General features: G+C 45.7%; 1 protein-coding gene across 4 annotated transcripts in view; it reads right to left on the reverse strand.

Moving 5' to 3' along the window:
- Positions 1-18,786, reverse strand: part of LOC141157234 (extracellular serine/threonine protein kinase FAM20C-like) — a 96,573-nt gene extending 77,787 nt beyond the window's left edge. For 3 of the 4 annotated variants that reach the window (XM_073644246.1, XM_073644245.1, XM_073644244.1), the window contains exon 1: positions 18,147-18,785. In XM_073644246.1, the coding sequence (XP_073500347.1) occupies positions 18,147-18,589 (443 nt within the window). In that variant the 5' untranslated portion in view covers positions 18,590-18,785. Of the gene's footprint in view, positions 1-18,146 lie in introns of all 4 variants that reach the window. The other variant, XM_073644247.1, reaches the window with a different exon arrangement.
- Between the last annotated feature and the right edge of the window lie 1,691 nt (positions 18,787-20,477).

Genomic DNA, 20,477 nt, shown 5'->3' on the forward strand with positions numbered 1-20,477 from the left:
TCCTCCTCTGACTGAACACACTGATCTAAGATGGTTTCCTATTTATACTCTCCCTGTCATGTGCTCCCCTAAGCTTCTTTTTCCACCCACACCCACTACATAGTCCCCTCCCGCCAGCTAGGGAACCTGGAACTGTGCTCTCCCGTAGGAGAAATCTCGCCCTGCCCCCGCTGCGGGTATGTGTTGGATGCAGGTGTTAGGGTCCTGAGCTGTACTCCTTCCTTACCTGAGGGTGAGATACCACACCTTTGGGTGAGATGCAGTACTTCTGTGGCGACTGAACCCTCCGGGGCGCCACACAGACACCAGTCCATATTTCAGCATATAAATCTTTTGTGATAATTCTGTGGTTCAGCCACACTATGTCAGCAAATAAATACTCATTGTTAATTTAGTGACAGATGACTGACACATCTGGGCCTAGGTTTGTGAAACAGCTGGTTAAAAAAGGGGAAGGGTATGTAGCACCCTGAGGATTCGGCTGCTACAGGGGTATTGCACCTCAACCCAGAGGTGTGATATTCCACTCCCGGGTAAGGATGGAGTGTGGAACTGAGCTAGTAGGCTGCATGCACTACACACATCCCATTTCCGGGGAACAGACCGATGGTACTCCCACTAGAGAAATGTGCAGGTACGACAGTGTCTGTTCCTGGCTGGAGTGGGAGGGGGGTGGAACATCCCAGTAGTGTAGGGGCAGATAGGGGGAGCAGCCTGGGTAAAGCTAGGAGCTCATTGGGTGCTGGTCACCTGAGCTCACACATAGAGGGAGTATATAAGGTGGGCACCATCTTAGATCAGGGTCAGTCAGTCAGTTGTCAGTCTGTGAGACGTCAGTCTGTCAGAGTGTAACCTGAGAAGCAGAGCAGAGGAGAAGAGAGAGAGACCCAGAGGCGCAGAGGGGACCCCAAGAGCCCATAAGAGAGCTAATAGGGTGAAGGGTCGGCAACAGGGTACCGGATCCCAAGCTGGCAGAGGCTACAGCACACCTTAGCCAGGAACTGGAGGTCGTGGGCAGGATCTGTCACGATCACCCACTAAATCCACCCGGAAGGCAGACCAAGAATAGGGTCAGGGAGCCCAGAGGAGGCTTGACCAACAAGAGGCCCGAGGGAGCCGGACTTAGGTGGATCCCTGGTGGGAACGGCCAGAAGAAGGGAGAGACAGAAAGGAGCTCAGGACCACACTCCGGAGTTGCCTGGGAGTTGACCGAGTCCAGGACCTGGTGGACGCAGCACGGCATGGGTGGTCACTGCTGTACACAGTGACCCGAGCAACACCAGTAAGTAAAACCCTGGAACTGCATTTTATGCCTCTGAGTCTCCTTGCTGCACCTTCACAACCACCATCCTCCACGGCTGACCCCCTGAGGCTATACCCCTCCCGTTGGGGGTTATACTACCTAAGCTGCACTCACATCATCAGCCTCAGTGGACTCTGCTGCAGCGGCGGCCGTATTGACCGCAAATCAACGGGTGGCGTAGTCGACACAAAAGAACATCTAGTAACATCATAAGGACTGCCACACACTGAGCTTGACACCCTGGGCACGGACCGGGTCACAGCCACTCGGAGACTACAACCCCCATCTGATCCGGCTCCGGGTATCCCCAACAACACTGGCCCAGGGGGCGCGTCAACTTTGGCGTAGTCGGCAGGATCACGTGCCCGCAACAACCGGGTACTGCGTGCCTGAAGAAAAGATCGCATTTACCTCAAAAAGAAGTCTCCCGCCAATTCCAGAGGGTCCCCGCCACCGGACGCCATCTCGGATCAGTTCCCGCCATTTGCCCGTCATCTGCAGTCTTTTCCCGCCATCCACAGAGTTTCCCGCCACTGGGAAGCGGTTCCCGCCATCTGAGAAGGTTTCCCGCCTTGGCAGAGCGGACGCCATTATGGGCGTGCCAAAGGATGGCAAGAGGCCACCTCCCATCGTGGGCCAGGACCGAAAATGGCGCCAAAAGTGGAAACCGCCCCCACCAACAGAGACTGTGATGCTGGAAGTGTCCATCAGCGTAAGAGAACTGCCCCTGGAACTGACAATCACTAAGTTGCCCCGGGACCACCCTCGATGTGGGCGGAGACAGAAGAAGAGAACAAAGATGGGTGTCGCCTGGAGCAGTCTGGAGAGAGCGCACCCGGAGACGAGACGTCTGGAAGAGAGTCCAGAGAGAGCCTACCCGGAGATGGAGGGAGAGTCAGGCAGCACCGACCCAGTGGTCAGGAGCCTGTTGCAGGTCGCCACTCCAGAAGGCCTGCTGGAGATCCTGGCACAGCTCCCCCGAGACCGGGAGTGTGCACAGACCGCGCTGGAGGGCCTCGCACGGAGGATGGCCCGAGTGCAGCGGGAGACGTTGGCTGTACACAGTGACCCGAGCAACACCAGTAAGTAAAACCCTGGAACTGCATTTTATGCCTCTGAGTCTCCTTGCTGCACCTTCACAACCACCATCCTCCACGGCTGACCCCCTGAGGCTATACCCCTCCCGTTGGGGGTTATACTACCTAAGCTGCACTCACATCATCAGCCTCAGTGGACTCTGCTGCAGCGGCGGCCGTATTGACCGCAAATCAACGGGTGGCGTAGTCGACACAAAAGAACATCTAGTAACATCATAAGGACTGCCACACACTGAGCTTGACACCCTGGGCACGGACCGGGTCACAGCCACTCGGAGACTACAACCCCCATCTGATCCGGCTCCGGGTATCCCCAACAACACTGGCCCAGGGGGCGCGTCAGGTACATCCAACATGAGTGGGAAAAAGCGAGGTCGTGGTGGAAGGGGGAATAGACTTGATGTTCGAGGTGTAGGTGGTAATGTTACTGAAATCTGTACTGAACAAACACAGGCTTGTCCTATCCAAAGATAATTGACAACTTCTTTTACTGAATGGGCTACTTGACTCCCTTTCTTTGGCAGCTGCACAAGTGGACATGCCTGCTGTTTTTGACCGATATCAGACACCGAGCACACCACATCTTTCTCAATCCACCATAACATCTTCACCTGCACCTCACTCACAGTTCAGCAGTTTGTTGTGTTCACCCTACTTCACCCTTTCTCAGCATAGCAGCCAGCCCTTGGTCCCGCTGTTGTGATCACGTAAAAGATTGTTTCCTGCTACACATGCCGAAGCTAAGAGCTTGAACTTCACCATTTCTTGGCCACGGAAATGCTGCCTTTCTGCCTGGTGGATACAGATGGTTTCCAAAAGCTTATGGCCATCGCAGTCCCCCAGTACCAGTTTCTCAGTCGCCATTACTTCTCTAAGAAAGCTGTGCCTGCTCTACACCAGCATGTCGCAGACAACATCACCCGTTCCTTGACTAAATCTATATCTGCCAAGGTGCATTTCATCACTGACACCTGGACAAGCAAGCATGGCCAGGGGCATTAGATCTTGCTGACTGGGCACTGGGTGACTCTGAAGGTTGTGGGGGCAGGCAGGGAAGGGTCAGCTCCACAATGAGCCCTGGTGCCATATGTCATTTTGCATAGCCTGGGCCAACGCAGTACGGACATGGTTCAAATCACAGTTGCGGAGTGGCACAGATGAAGGACCTCTGCACCCTTATGTACAGTTTCAAAATGGCTACTAAGATGGTTAGCGCTGACGATGCCATCATCAGTATCACTATTCCTATCATCTACATGCTGGAGCAGACTTTGAATAGCCTGGGGGAGGAGGTGGTTGTCCCTGAGGAAGAGGAGGAAGCAGAGGAGGATGCGGAAAGGATAACAATATCTCTAAGTTCTGGACTGTCATTGCACAGGCGGGTGTCATGGGAGGGTGGATTACAGCGATCGAGGGAGGCTCATGGGTACCAGACAAACTGTTAGGAAAGGTGCAGGAGCCTAGGAACAAATGGAGGAGGATGAGGAGGAAGAGGTGATGGGTGCACAACAGTCAGGAGATGAAGAGGATAATGATCCCCTCTCTGTTGTTCGTGGTTGGCGGGAGAGGACATAGGAAGCAAGCTTGAGTGTTACCCCGCCACCAACACACCATGGACTTGGACTTCATGGAAGCGCCCGACACATGAGAGCCCTCTTGCTGCACTATCTGCAACATAATTCCTGTATTGTTAGGATTAGAAATAGTGTTGACTTCTGGGTTGCCACTCTGTTAGATCCATTGTACAAGAGTACATTTTTCCACATGCTTTTCCCCTGGAAAGGGACGTGCGCATGCTGGAGTATCGAAACATGCTTGTAGACAATCTTAACAGTGGTTTTCCCCAAGACAGCAGTGAGGCACACAGTGTGTATCGCAGATCTGGACTTCCAACTCCAGGATGTCGAGTCGTCAACCAAAAACATTAGCAGCAGTGTAAGTGGCAGAAGCAATTTCTGTGAGTCATTACACACATTTTAAGGACCAGCCCATGCACCAACAGAATAGAGTACAAGTCTGACACATAGTGAACGACTGGAGAGGATGGTGCAGGACTATCTCAAGATTAATATCAATGCCATCGGGGGGGGGGGTTTAGACCTTTTTGCATTTTGGTTTTCAAAAATGGAAGAGTGACTTGAGCTTGCCTGTTACGCCTTGGAGGTTTTGTCATGCCCAGCAGCCAGCATTTTCTGAAAGTGTAGACCACCTATCTTTCATCAAGATGAACAAATCATGGATCTCCAAAGATTTTTGCACCCCAGTCGCAGTCTGGGCAGACTAGGGGATGGTGTAGTTTTAATGTGCTGCATTGATCTTGAGTTATTGCAGTCTGTGACACCTTTGTCGTGGCTTCTGTGCCTGCTGTTACTACTGCTGCTGATGTAACTAACAATTTTTTGAAATGTGGATACTGCAAGTTGGATCTCCATCTGGTAGGTTGGCTGTAGTGAAAGGGGTGTCAGAGCCCCATTATACTATTTCTACTTTGGGGAAATTGATGCCACTTTAGTGGTGTATGCCCCTAATTTTTGGAAATGTTTGGACTCCAAGTTGGGTCTCCTTAATGTGTGTTGCCTGTAGCAGTAGGACTCCCAGACTGGCAGGCGTGCACTTACTTTCAGTCAACTACCTGTGTTACTATCCTTACATTTTTCTAACAATAGTAGTCTACGAAGCTGATATTTGTGCCTCCTGAGTGTGGCTGAGCAGAAAAGCAGTTTGAGCTGTTGCATGAAGTATCAGGGCTGCCAGAACAGCAGGCATACATTGGTCCCTCATCCACTTCTTAATTTGAACTTAAGTTCAAAGCTGTAAATGCTGACCCAGACCCTGTCTTATGCATGGTCCATGGCTGACTGCTGCTGTGCCATTATAAAATTTCTACTGTGGGTCAATTGATGCCACTTTTCCAGGTGTCTGCCCCTATTTTTTGGAAATGTTTGGACTCCAAGTTGGGTCTCCATGTGTGTTGCCTGAATTTGGTGCTCTCAGAGCACCAGGCCTACACCTGTCACTCATCCACCTGTTTCAGATCAATGTTTAAGCTAGAAATGCTGATCCAAGCCTTGTTCCATGTATCCATGCTATGCAATTATACTATTTGTACTCTGGGTCAATTGATGCCACTTTTCATGGTGTCTGTCACTAATTTGAGCTGTTTTGGCAGCTTTTGGGCCCCCCTGAAGGTGTTGTCTATGCATTTGGTTTTGCCTCCCATTAAATTCAATGGGGTTCGTATATGTTCGACGAACTGTTCGGCGAACATAGGGAAGTTCGCCGATCTGAACCGTGAAAGATTCACTCATGTCTACTGCAGAGAGATGAGTTAGAATTATCTTGAGAGGAGACTGCACAGGTCGTGTGCACCAAACTGCAAATATCATTGTTTGCAATGGACAATAGCCATTTTGTGCAACCGAACTGGTACTAGCACAGCCGTGTCTGAACCACCAGTGAATGTGAGCTCCCTGAGCCTGAAGCAGGAGTTGAATTGTCGTCTAGGTGAGACCCCGTTATTACTTTGCTTTCATTGGGAAAGGATCCACCGGGCGCTTTCCCAATGAATGGGGAGAGGCAGAGCGTGCGGTGGATGCCGGGTGTGACGCGGGAGGGTAACCCCGCCCACAGCTGGCATCCACGGTGGAACGCAGAAGACAGAGACCCCCGGCTGCTGCCAGCACTTGCTGTGATGTCAGCGGATGTCAGCGCCGGCTGCAGCCGGGGGTCACGTGATGCCTATGAGCGGCGAGTGATAGCGCCACTCACAGGCAGTATCTGCAACGTAAGCTAATTACAAAAATCCTTAGGGGCCCCGGGGGGATACATTGGGGGGTTAATATAAAGTACTGGACAACCCCTTTAACAGGAACAGTGGAGGTCAAGATAAGGTCTGGAAGACAAAGCAACATTTAAGTGAGAGCTGATCATAGGATTGCTATAGAGGTAAATCAGGACCCCCGCTTGACGCAAAAGATCTTCAGGAGACTGTGGAGTTGTACGAAAAGGAAATATCTCCAGCGAAAGATGAATTAAAAACTTCCTTTATTAAATACAGGTACAAAAAATATGTTCCAAAATAGATGAGTACAACCACTAGTTAATAATCCCAGAAATGGGTATTATCAGTCTGATCGACGTGTTTCGACTTAATAGGTCTTAATCATGATCTACTGTTCAGAGACACCTGCAAAAATATGACCTTCATGGAAGAATCATCAGAACAAAACATCTCTGTCCTCACCATAAAATTCAGCGTCAGAAGAATTCAAAAGAACATCTAAAGAAGCCCGATGCATTTTAGAAACAAGTCCTGTGGACCGATGAGGTTAAAATAGAACTCTTTGGCCGCAACGATCAGATGTATGTGTGGAGAAAAAAAGAGCACAGAATTGCAGGAAAAGAACATCTCGCCAACTATTAAGCATGGAGGTGGATTAATCATGCTTTGGGGTTATGTTGCAGCCAATGGCACGAGGAACATTTCATGGGTAGAGGGAAGAATGGACTCAATGAAATTTCAACAAATTCTTGATGCAAACATAACACCATCTGTAAAAAAAAGCTGAAGTTGAGACGATGGCTTCTACACATGGATAATGATCCTAAACACATATCAAAATCCATAAAAGACTACCTGAAAAGGTGCAAGCTGAAGGTTTAACAATGGCCCTCACAGTCCCCTGATCTGAACATCATTGAAAATCTGTGGCTAGACCTCAAAATAACAGTGCATGCAAGAAGTCCCAGGAATCTCACAGAACCAGAAAAATTTTCCAAGGAAGAATGGATGAAAATCCCTAAAACAAGAATTCAAAGACTCTTTACTGGCTACAAAAAGTGTTTATAAGCTATGATACTTTCAAAATGGGGTGATACTAGGCACTAACCATGCAGGGTGCCCAAACTTTTGCATTGGCCCATTTTCCTTTTAGTAATTATTAAAATGTAAAAATTAAAAGATGAATATATATATATATGTATATATGTATATATGTATGTATATATATATATATATATATATATATATATATATATATATATATATATACACACTGCTCAAAAAAATAAAGGGAACACTCAAATAACACATCCTAGACCGGAATGAATGAAATATTCTCATTGAATACTTTGTTCTGTACAAAGTTGAATGTGCTGACAACAAAATCACACAAAAATCATCAATGGAAATCAAATTTATTAATCAATGGAGGCCTGGATTTGGAGTCACCCCCAAAATGAAAGTGGAAAAACACACTACAGGCTGATCCAACTTTGATGTAATGTCCTTAAAACAAGTAAAAATGAGGCTCAGTATTGTGTGTGGCCTCAACGTGCCTGTACGACCTCCCTACAACGCCTGGGCATTCTCCTGATGAGGTTGCGGGTGGTCTCCTGTGGGATCTCCTCCCATACCTGGACTAAAGCATCTGCCAACTCCTGAACAGTCTGTGGTGCAACGTGACAGTGGTGGATGTGTAGCATCGGCGTCTCTGCCTCCTGCCAACCAGAGACGCCGTCCCTCTCACCTCCCCGCTCCCCGCGCGGCGTCCTCCTGCGCTCCTCGTCCTGCAGCGGCCGGCGCGCGTTCTCTCCCGGGCACTGTGCTTAGGGCGTACGCGCACTCCCTCTCTCTTAAAGGGGCCGCGCGCGACGTCCTAAGGAGTCCCCGGCCAATAGCTGGAAGACCTCCCATATTTAAGGCACCTCCTCCAAAATGGAGGTGCCCGAGCAAAAGTTGTTGCACAGTTACTTATCTCTGCTTCAGCCCTCAGGCCTGCTGCTAGACTGACTCCTCGTCCTGCCTGCCAGCCTGTTTTCTGCCCGTTACCTGCCGAGCCTGCCAGCCTGCTCACCTGGAGCGCTCACCTGTTACCTGCCTGTTACCTGCCTTGTCTGTCAGCCCGCTCACCTGGGAGCACCCGCCTGTTACCTGCTGTGTCTGTCAGTCCGCTCACCTGGGAGCACCCGCCTGTTACCTGCTGTGTCCGTCAGCCCGCTCACCTGGGAGCGCCCACCTGTTACCTGCCTGTTACCTGCCTTGTCTGTCAGCCCGCTCACCTGGGAGCACCCGCCTGTTTCTTGCTAGCCTACCTGGAGGCTCTGTCGTCACTTGCTGTGACCACCTGCCTGGTAAACCTAGAGACTACTACTTGCTCTGCTGTCACGTACCGTGACCACCTGTCAGTTAACCAGAGACTTCTGCCTGCTTGCTGTGTCCATCCGTCATACCAGTCAGTCCCAGCCATCTGACCCGTGGGAGCCACCTGCTCTCTTACAAGGTCATCCCCAGAGTAGCACCTGGTCCCTCTGCCCGGATCCTCCCTGGTCACGGAGTCGTTAGCCGCCGTCCGACCAGGGTCGGTTTGGGTTGATACTTAGTTACGCCCCTCTGGTTCCTCCTTGCACCACGGCACAGAGGTTCCACCACCCGGACCCGTAACAGGATGGAGCGAGACATGATGTCCCAGATTTGCTCAATCGGATTCAGGTCTGAGGAACGGGCGGGCCAGTCCATAGCTTCAATGCCTTCATCTTGCAGGAACTGCTGACACACTCCAGCCACATGAGGTCTGGCATTGTCCTGCATTAGGAGGAACCCAGGGCCAACCGCACCAGAATATGGTCTCACATGGGGTCTAAAATACAAAAATGCAACCTGTCGGACCTGACACCCATAATGTGGTGGTGCACTATTTTGTTGGAAAAACTCACGTGCCATCTTCAGTGCATAAAGAGGGCAGCACATCATCATGTAGCAATTTCATGGCCACCAAGGTCTACCGATCTGACCCCCTTAGACTTTTATCTTTGGGGTCATCTGAAGGCAATTGTCTATGCTGTGAAGATACGAGATGTGCAGCATCTGAAACAATGGATACTGGAAGCCTGTGCTAGCATTTCTTCTGTGGTGTTGCTATCAGTGTGTCAAGAGTGGGAAAAGAGGGTTGCATTGACAATCCAACACAATGGGCAGCACTTTGAACACATTTTATAAGTGGTCATAAACTTGTAAATAACTCATGAAAGAATAAAGTTACATTAAAACTAAAACCAAGCACACCATTGTTTTTCTTATGAAATTCTCAATAAGTTTGATGTGTCACATGACCCTCTTCCCATTGAAAAAAATAAAGTTGGATCCAAAATGGCTGACTTCAAAATGGCCGTCATGGTCACCACCCATCTGGAAAAGTTTTCCCCCTCCCATATACTAATGTGCCACAAACAGGAAGTTGATATCACCAACCATTCCCATTTTATTTAGGTGTATCCATATAAATGGCCCACCCTGTACAATCTGTTCTGGTGTGCATTGTGCTGAGCTATGCATACACAGAGGCATTAGTGTGAAATCCTTGATTTGGGGCAGGGATTAGTGTTGAGCGATACCTTCCGATATCAGGAAATGTCGGATCGGATTGGATCGGGCCGATACCCAAAAAGTATCGGATATCGCCGATTCCGATACCGGAAACCAATGCAAGTCAATGGGACACAAATATCGGAATGAAAATAAACCCTTTCTTTCCTTGTAGGTTAATTCTACATGAAGGAAAACAACTAACAATAATGTAGAATGTATTGGGGGAGGTGGTTGCCCAAATCGATGGGAACACTGCTCACAGTGAAACATGAAAAGCCGGCAATTCAGCAGCGGCATACACCGGTACCCGACAATTTAGAACAGAAAGAATAGAGCTTCACACATAGATTGGATAGATAGAAACATGTCAGTCACATATATAAGAAGTACAGTGACAGTGTTGCTTACTGTACTTGTCATTTAGTGTAAAAGATTTATTTAAAAAAATATTAGTGTTTTCATGCACCGTCTCTTTAAAAAAGCCGGCCGGCAATTCAGCATCTGTACCCGACAATTTAGAATAGAAAGAATAGAGAATCACACATAGATTAGATAGATAGAAACATGTAAGTCACATATATAAGAAGTACAGTGACAGTGTTGCTTACTGTACTTGTCATTTAGTGTAAAAGATTTATTTAAAAAAATATTAGTGTTTTCATGCACCGTCTCTTTAAAAAAGCCGGCCGGCAATTCAGCATCTGTACCCGACAATTTATAACAGAAAGAATAGAGCATCACGCATAGATTAGATAGTTAGAAACATGTCAGTCACATATATAAGAAGTACAGTGATAGTGTTGATTACTGTACTTGTCATTTAGTGCTAAAATAAAGGATTTATTAAAAAAAAAATTGGCGTGGGGTTCCCCGTAATTTTAGTCTCTAGCGGAGGTTAAGCAGACGGCTGGGGCAGATGTTTGAAGCCTGGGAAGGGGGTAATACCCACGGAGCTCCCCAGGCTACTAATATTGCTGGAGATCGTTGGCTTCAGCTGGAATGGGCGTGATGGTAAGTATGGTTTAATTTAGAACAATAAAGAATTGTGTGTTTATTTCAATTAAAGGACTTTATTCTGGGTGTTGTGTTTTTTTTTAAATACTTTACTAGAATTTCATGGCGGTCATGTCTGATATTGGAATGACCCCATGAATTTCGGGCTTAGGGCCAGCTGATAATACCAAGCTGGCCCTAACCCCTTTATTACCCAGTGAGCCACCGCACCAGGGCCCTGGATGAGTTGGGTACAGCACCAGAAGATGGTGCTTCTATGAACGCGCCATTTTCCGGGGTGGCTGCGGACTGCAATTTGCAGCGGGTGGGGCCCAGAAAGCTTGGGCCTCCCTGCGCTGCAGATTCCAGCCCCCAGCTGCCTAGTTGTACCTGGCTGGACACAAAGCTGGGGACACCCTGCGCTGTGGATTCCAGCCCCCAGCTGCTTAGTTGTACCTGGCTGGACACAAAAATAGGGCGAAACCCCATGTATTTTTTTTTTTTTACTTATTTCATGAAATTATAATAAAAAAGGGCTTCCCTATATTGTTGTGTCCGGCCAGGTACAAATAGGCAGCTGGGAGTTGGGGGCAGCCCGTTCCTGGATGCTGTACCTGGCTGGCATACAAAAATATGGCAAAGCCCACGTCAAAATTTTTGGGAAAAATTAATTAAAAAATAAATAATAATTTAGTGACTGCATCTTTATTAACCCCTCAAGTGTCATTTAGTGTTAAAATAAAGGATTTATTAAAAAAAAAAATTGGCGTGGGATCGCCCATAATTTTAGTCTCTAGCGGAGGTTAAGCAGACGGCTTGGGCAGATGTTTGAAGCCTGGGAAGGGGGTAATAGCCACGGAGCTTCCCAGGCTACTAATATCAGCCCCCAGCTGAATACCTAGCCTTTACTAGCTATTAAAATGGGAGACCCCCCCAAAAAAAATGACATGGGATCCCCCCTATTTTAATAGCTAGCAAAGGCTAGGCAGACAGCTGGGGGCTGATATTAATAGCCCAGGAAGGGTGCCATGAATATTGGCCCCCTCCCAGGCTAGAATCACCAGCCGTCAGCCGCCCCAGAAATGGCGCATCCATAGGATGCGCCAATTCTGGCACTTAGTCTCGCTCTTCCACGCTGCCCTGGTGCGGTGGCAGGGGGTAATAGTGGTGGGGTTCATGTCAGCGCCAGCTGCCATGAAGCCCAGGTTAGTAATGATGGGCGTCTATAAGACACCACCATTACTAACCTACAAAGTGTTAAAAAGAAAAAACACACACTACACCCAGAAAAAAATAATTTATTTGAAATAAAACACACCATTTTATTTAATTCTTAGTTTGCTAAAAAAAAATAGTTACCTGTCCACGTTCCTGTGCTGATCTCCCATGCACAGCTGTCACATCTGGAGATGGTGACAGCTGTGCATGGCTGCTGTAAGCTCACACTGCCGGGAGCACGCCCGCTCCCGGCAGCGGGAGCCCCTGACTGAGGTCACCAGAGTGCATTCAGTCAGCGCAGCTCCGGAGACCTCCTTTATGGCACTGCTGTACCGTGGGAATTTCTCACGGTCAGTGGGGCCGTAAAGGAGCTAACCGGCGCAGCGCTCCCTGAACTCCGGCGAACCCGCTTATGCAATGACGGGGCTGCTTTACGGCCCCGTCAGTCTAGTGGCGGCAGCGGCTCAGAGCGGTCACATTCTATGTGGCTGCTCTAAACTGGAGATCATCGTGGGACACTCATGGACTACTATGGAGGGGTAAGGATAAGGTTGTGGTTTATTATTTTACATTTTATTACAGGAGATCGATGGCTTCAGGGAATTAGGTGTCTAGGTGAGTATAGGTGTATTTTTTAATTTTTTACTTTATTTTAGGTGGCGATCGGCGGGGACAGGTAATGTATAAACTAATTTATTTTAGGTAAACACTGGCCACCAATGAAATGTATTTAAAATTTATTGGGGACCAAAAACAAATATATATGGGGGCCTAAAAGAATAAAAGATGTGTATAGGGGCAAAATAACATATGAGGCAGTTTAAATAGCAGGATCAGGCTGATGGGAACTACTGCTCCCATCAAGCTGATCTGCTGGCACGAGTGGACGGGGGACAGACATAGGCCGATGGGAGTAGTTGTGTCACATCGGCCTATGTCTGCCTGCACGCACACACCCGCAGACATCGCACAGACACCGCGCACACCCGCAGACATCGCACAGACACCGCACACACCCGCAGACACCCGCAGACATCGCACAGACACCCGCAAACATCCACAGACACCGCGCATACACCCGCACACTCCCGCAGACATCGCACAGACACCGCGCACACACTAATCATGACGGGTCTGATGGTCTGGGAGGTGAGGCTGACCTGTGTGGCCCTGGGAAAGTTCATGTGAGTTCATGCAATGCAGTCAAGCATGAACTCACATGAACCCTCTGAGGGCACCGCGGCTACTTCAAATGAACAGCTGATCTGCATCAGCGAATACCTCAGCGGTTCATTTGAAATAACCGGCGGGAAAGCGCAGCACAGAACGGGAAAGCCGGCGGTGAAGTCTTTTCACTGCCGGCTTCCCTGCCCGGGTCCTTCGCTCCCCACTCCTTGGTGCTGTGCTCCCCGCCCGGTCCTAACTTACGATCAGGATGTGGGGAGCGGAGGATCGGGGTGGGAGGCTGCGGGGAAGCAGTATGGGGCTGTGTGATTGTTTAAAAGCCGGCGGCTTTTTACCGCCCGCCGGCTTTTAAACAATCAGGATAATTCTCCCACGCTGGGATGGCATTCTGATGACAGGCTGGATCGCAGCTGAGCGCTGCCATCCAGCTTATCATCCTTGAGAGACACTGCAGAGCGCAGGCATTATGGGAACTTCCGATTCCGGTATTCGATATTCTAAAAGTATCGGAATTAATTATCGGAATTCTGATACCGCGAATATCGGCCGATACCCGATATTTCAGTATCGGAATGCTCAACACTAGCAGGGATTTATAACCAGAGAATGCTGCTCTCTAGAGGATAATAGACACATCTCAGTCCAAAAACTGCACCAGAGCAGATCAACAGCTGTTGAACACCAAAGTGTGAATACACACATTGCAGAATTTTTGCAAACATTTCTATTACTGTTCTATTTATCTCAGTATATATATATCTTGTATAGTTACATTTTGCAGTTGTTTTTATACCTTTCAGGCTAAGTGAAAAGTAGACACTTGGCTAAAATGTATGTAATTTACGCTGGGAGAAGCTGAAATTTTATTGATACTATAAGCTCCCATACACCAACATTATTTATTTTTGCCTCATTCAGACAGGCATGCGTCTCCATACCATTTTTTTTACTATATAGGAGCACACAGCAGACTGGGCTTTCCTATACAGAGAGGCAGAAAAATATATATACAGTTGTGCTCAAAAGTTTACATACCCCGGCAGAATTTTTCCTTTCTTGGCCTTATTTCAGAGAATATGAATGATAACAAAAAAGCTTTTTCTCCACTCATGGTTATTGGTTGGGTAAAGCCATTTATTGTCAAACTTACTGTGTTTTCTCTTTTTAAATCCTAATGACAACCAAATACATCCAAATGACCCTGATCAAAAGTTCACATACCCTGGTGATTTTGGCCTGATAACATGCACAGAATTTGACACAAATGGGTTTGAATGGCTGCTAAAGGTAACATCCTCACATGTGACCTGTTTGCTTGTGATCAGTGTGTGTGCATAAAAGCTGAGTGAGTTTCTGGGATCCAGACAGACTCTTGCATCTTTCATCCAGCCACTGACGTTTCTGGATTGTGAGTCATGGGGAAAGCAAAAGAATTGTCAACGGATCTACAGGAAAAGGTAGTTGAACTGTATAACACAGGAAAGAGATACAAAAAAATATCCAAGGAATTGATAATGGCAGTCAGCAGCGTTCAAACTGTGATTAACAAATGGAAAATCAGGAGCTCTGTAAAAACCAAACCACGGTCAGGTAAACCAACAGATATTTCGGCCACAACTGCCAGGAAAATTGTTCTGGATGCAAAGAAAAACCCACAAATAACATCAGCTGAGATTCAGGACTCTCTGAAAACTAGCGGTGTGGCTGTTTCAAGATTCACAATAAAGAGGCACTTGAAGAAAAATGGGCTGCATGGTCGAGTTGCCAGAAGAAAGCCATTACTGCGCAAATACCATAAAGTATCTCGCCTACAATACTCCAAACAGCACAAAGACAAGCCTCAAAACTTCTGGAACAAGGTAATTTGGAGTGATGAGACCAAAATTTAACTTTTTGGCCACAACCATAAACATTACATTTGGAGAGAGGTCAACAAGGCCTATGATGAAAGGAACACCATTCCTACAGTAAAGTATGGAGGTGGATCACTGATCTTTTGGGGTTGTGTGAGCTACAAAGGCACAGGAAACTTGGTAAAAGTTGAAGGAAAATTGAATGCAGCACGTTATCAGCAAATACTGGAGGCAAATTTGCACTCATCAGCTCGGAAGCTGCTCATGGCACATACTTGGACGTTCCAACATGACAACGATCCAAAACACAAGGCCAAGTCGACCTGTCATTAGCTACAGCAGAACAAAGTGAAGGTTCTGAAATGACCATCTCAGTCTCCTGACCTCAATATCATTGAGTCACTCTGGGGAGATCTCAAGTGCGCAGTTGATGCTAAAACAGACCAGGGATTTACAGGACCTGGAGGCTTTTTGCCAAGAAGAATGGGCAACTTTACCATCTGAGAAATTAAAGAACCTCATGCACAACTACCACAAAAGACTTCAAGCTGTCATTGATGTTAGAGGGGGCAATACACGGTATTAAGAACTGGGGTATGTGAACTTTTGATCAGGGTCATTTGGATGTTTTTGGTTGTCATTAAGATTTAAAAAGAGAAAACATAGTAGTTTGACAATAAATGGCTTCACCCAACGAATAACCATGAGTGGAGAAAAATTTGTTATCATTCACATTCTCTGAAACAAGGCCAAGAAAGGAAAAATTCTGCCGGGGTATGTAAACTTTTGAGCACAACTGTACAGCTTTTTTCCCTTGGTCCCTGTAGTCGCTGGATGACTAGGCTGAGCGTAAACACCTGATAACTCATAGAAACACAATATGCAGTTAGTCAAAAAGGCACCCAAAGGGTTTAAAACAATGGCAGAACTGATTTCTTTATATGCCCAGTCATAAAATGGTGGATCTTACATAAATTAGAGGCAATATACACACAATAAAAAAAATCTGCATAAAAAAATGGATTTTTGAGTTTTCGATCTTCATAGGACCAAAAGGGACACACAAAAATTTGTTAGACACTAGAGGACACGTCATTCATCTGTGTCTGCTCACACACATCTATTTTTTACCTATTTTGCTTAATGGTGGGTCCCTTAACAACTACCTTGACCGTATTTGGATAAAGTATTAAATTAATGAGTAATTACAGCAGTATTTCTAAGCAGGAATCAATAACTCAGATACCTAGATGCAACATACCAAATAAAATATGACTAATATAGGCATCTATTGATTAGTCTGTATAGGTTACAGGGAAGAATTTGAAAAATTCTATATATTTGTAGCCAAATTTGTAACAAGTTGGACTAAAAAAAATTAACCCAACACCCCTTCTGAAGAACTAGCAGTTAAGTAACAAGTAAAGTTCCCACAATGAGATTTTAGTGAATTTTTGACAACACTGCATATTTTCGCGGTGCAAAAAAAAAATGAAACGTCTTACAGTTTCAGCAAAGTGTTTGGGATTCTCAGGAATCTCTTGCTTGCTGTACTTTTTTTTACGTCGCGAAAATTGACCTGCGGTACGATTTTGAAAATCGTGTAAATTTTTCATGAGGCAAATATATATTTTGTGACTTTCTAAAGTTTTATTAAAGCTGAATCTATACAAAACAAGGTAGCTTAATTTAAAACATGACATACCAAAAAGAGGCAAAAACTGCAGCCAATCACTTGACTCAGCTGTCCTGAGCGTACTATCTTATCAACACTGCAGGGTCCCGGTAATTGGCTGCAGCAGTGTGTTTCTTTTTAAATATTTTTTATTTTTAAAGGGAAGGAAGTTTTGAATTTTTATATCTTTTATTCTTTTATTTTTTTTTAAACATTTTTTTTGTTTATTTTTTAGCCCCCTTTGGTTACTTGAGCCTAGAAGTGTCTAATCGCTTATTCTATATACTGCAATACCACAGTATGCAGTATATAGATAAAATCATGATCTCCTATGAAGCCTAGCCTGTGGCTGGGCATCACACAAGCAATGACATAACAGCCATAGGGGACTTCAGCAACCCATCGGTACCCCGCAATTGTGCAATGGGTTGGGGCTGATGGACACTTGTTATGGTGTGCCCCCCAGGCAGAATACCTGAAGTGCCGCTGTCAGAGATTGACAGTGGCATATATTGGGTTAACAGCAGTGGCTGGAGTTTGTCTCTGATCACTGCTGTGACAGGCAGATGACGGTTGTGCACCACAGCCGGCATCTACCGAATATGATGTGGACTCAACTCCTGAGCCTGCTACATACACAGGCATATGAAATTGGATATGCCAGTATAGTATGTCCCATGTCGGAAAAGAGTTAAAAACTTATCTCTTTTTAGAAGTTTTCCTTGATAATGAACTGATCACAAGATGACACAATACGTAAAGGAAGTCCAAAATGGGTTATACAGTTTTATATCAGACTTAGCCTCTACAACAACCATATTAGCACTGTGCCTGAGAAAATAACTTTTAATTCCTATGCAAATAAGGAGGCTTCGGTGCACCCCAAGAGTTTGGAGCGCTTTTATGCTTCCTCATTTGCTTTTTGAAGTCCTTCTACACTCCTGATTGACAGTGAGTGAGTGCAGCCGGCGTGTATGGCCGCGTGCACTCTCCTCCCTGTCTCCTTTCTTCGGACACCGCTTGCTGCACTAATACTCCCGAAAGTGCAGCGAGCACAAATGTAGGAGGCGCAACTGCACCAAACTCTTGGCCATGCCTGAGATGCACTGGAGCCTCCTCATTTGCATATGATTTAAAAGTTATTTTCTCAGGCACAGTACCAGTAACATGTACAGTGCTAATATTGTTGTTAAAGGGGCTCAGTCCCCTACACCACTACGTCTATTTAAATGCATTTTGTGGGTGACGGACTCCCTCTTAAGCTCCCAATAATCTGTGGAAAACCTGGCAGCAACTGTAACACTGAAATCAGTAGGCCCCGCAATTTGTGGGCCTATAGACACTCTATGTACTAGCTTTAAATAAATGTCCTCTTACTGTAACTTAGGATTCCCTGGTAGGATGTTTAACAGTGGTCATTCCACATAAAACAACTCACTTAATAAATGTTACTCACCATTCATCACTTCCACTGCCTTTCAGGGTAAATCGTTCCTCGGCATTAACTCTGAAAAGCTTGTCTTCTTCCTTGATTACAGGCATTAGGGAATTATAGAGAGGATGTTGGAAGAGAGATGCTAATTTTGATCCTTGATATGTTTTCCATGAATTGTTCACAATTTTCGATCTTGCTTCTGAAACTTTTATGGTCTGACTTCCATCCACCGAGGAACCATTACTGCCACTAAAATCTTGCAATGCTCTTACAATTGGGGATTTTTTTGCCAAGTGTATCTTGGCTTTGGGGTGGTTTTGATGTGGACAAGAGCATGAAACTGTAGTAGAAAAAGAAAAAATATCCAGAGCAAAATGCATTAAAAAAGTAAGGAAGAGAAGTGACAGGACCATCAACTTGAACCTCCTATGAGCTGAAAATCTTAGACGCCAAAACATTTTCATTTCAATGAGAGAAATCAAAACCCTGATTTTCAATCTTTAGATCTTTGGGTAGAAAATTAATTTAAGTTTCAGATAGTAAAAGCCATTTAGATCACTTTTATCCTGTCATAATTTCCGATTCTGAGACTGCAACCAGCGATGACTCCCGATGTGGTCAGAAAGAGGACAAGTTTTCATTGGCAACTTATTTGAGAGCTTTGTCAATAGAGATCAGACTCCGAGATAGCAAGGTTTAATCAATAAATGTAGCTCCTGCCAATATTTTACTTGCAAAAAGTTTGGCAATACCCTCTGGAAACTAACTTGCTCGTTATAAAATACAGCATGAACAAGTTATTGGTGCAAATGTTTAGCTTGGGCTTGTAAAACATTGTATAGAATTTATTTTATTTATTTTCAATTTCTTATAAAACATCAGCATATTTCAAAGTGCTGTAAGGAGAGCATCATCATTCACATTAGTCCCTGTCCCCTAAAAAAGCCAAAAAATAAATAAAATAAAAATTGGAATTAGTTCATTTAAAGGTTAAATATCAAAATATTTGTTAATTTAAATGTCATGATCTCCTATATTAATTTCTAATATACATATTGTAAGAGGGCCGCCGAGTCCCTGAGGTTGTTAGCTTCAGTGATGTGAAACCGGGAAAGCATGCTCCAGCACACATAGTGCTGAGAGGGTTAATAGGGCGTATCAGGGCCATTTTTTTCGAGCAGTCATAAGAGATGGGGGGGATTGGCTGTTCACATATTCCAACCCCGGGGCGTGTGTATAAAATGGAGACCAAGTGTCTTATTCAGTGCCTGTGACCGGAGGTGTGGAGACCTCCAGAGTGTTGGTGCCCAAAAGGACACTGACCATGAGCGGGCAAACCTGCCATATTGTATGCATTGTTTATTTTCTGTTTTTGTTACACTGTGCCGGACAAGGCTTTCTTTTGTTCTTCTGAATGTGCGGTTTATGCAGCATAATAAACCTGCCTTGGACATTTTAAAGAGACAAGTGTCCTGTTCCTACCTCAAAAGCGGCTGAGTGAGTACAATATACAGTACAGACCAAAAGCTTGGACACATCTTCTCATTTAAAGATTGTTCTGTATTTTCGTGACTATGAAAATTGTACATTCTCACTGAAGGCATCAAAACTATGAATTAACACATGTGGAATTATATACTTAACAAAAAAGTGTGAAACAACTGAAAATATGCCTTATATTCTAGGTTCTTTTGCTTTGATGACTGCTTAGCACACTCTTGGCATTCTCTTGATGAGCTTCAAGAGGTTGTCACCGGAAATGGTTTTCACTTCACAGGTGTGCCCTGTCAGGTTTAATAAGTGGGATTTCTTGCCTTATAAATGGGGTTAGGACCATCAGTTGTGTTGTGCAGAAGTCTGGTGGATACACAGCTGATAGTCCTACTGAATGGACTGTTAGAATTTGTATTATGGCAAGAAAAAAGCAGCTAAGTAAAGAAAAATGAGTGGCCGTCATTACTTTAAGAAATGAAGGTCAGTCAGTCCGAAAAATTGGGCCAACTTTGAAAGTGTCCACAAGTGAAGTTGCAAAAACCATCAAGCGCTACAAAGAAACTGGCTCACATGAGGACCGCCCCAGGAAAGGAAGACCAAGAGTCACCTCTGCTTCTGAGGATAAGTTTATCCGAGTCACCAGCCTCAGAAATCGCAGGTTAACAGCAGCTCAGATTAGAGACCAGGGCAATGCCACACAGAGTTCTAGCAGCAGACACATCTCTTCAACAAATGTTAAGAGGAGACTTTGTGCAGCAGGCCTTCATGGTAAAATAGCTGCTAGGAAACCACTGCTAAGGACAGGCAACAAGCAGAAGAGACTTGTTTGGGCTAAAGAACCCAAGGAATGGACATTAG

Source organism: Phyllobates terribilis, unplaced genomic scaffold (assembly GCF_046119375.1).
Source record: "Phyllobates terribilis strain yellow unplaced genomic scaffold, ASM4611937v1 Scaffold_8__6_contigs__length_399053987, whole genome shotgun sequence".
NCBI classification, from domain to species: domain Eukaryota; kingdom Metazoa; phylum Chordata; class Amphibia; order Anura; family Dendrobatidae; genus Phyllobates; species Phyllobates terribilis.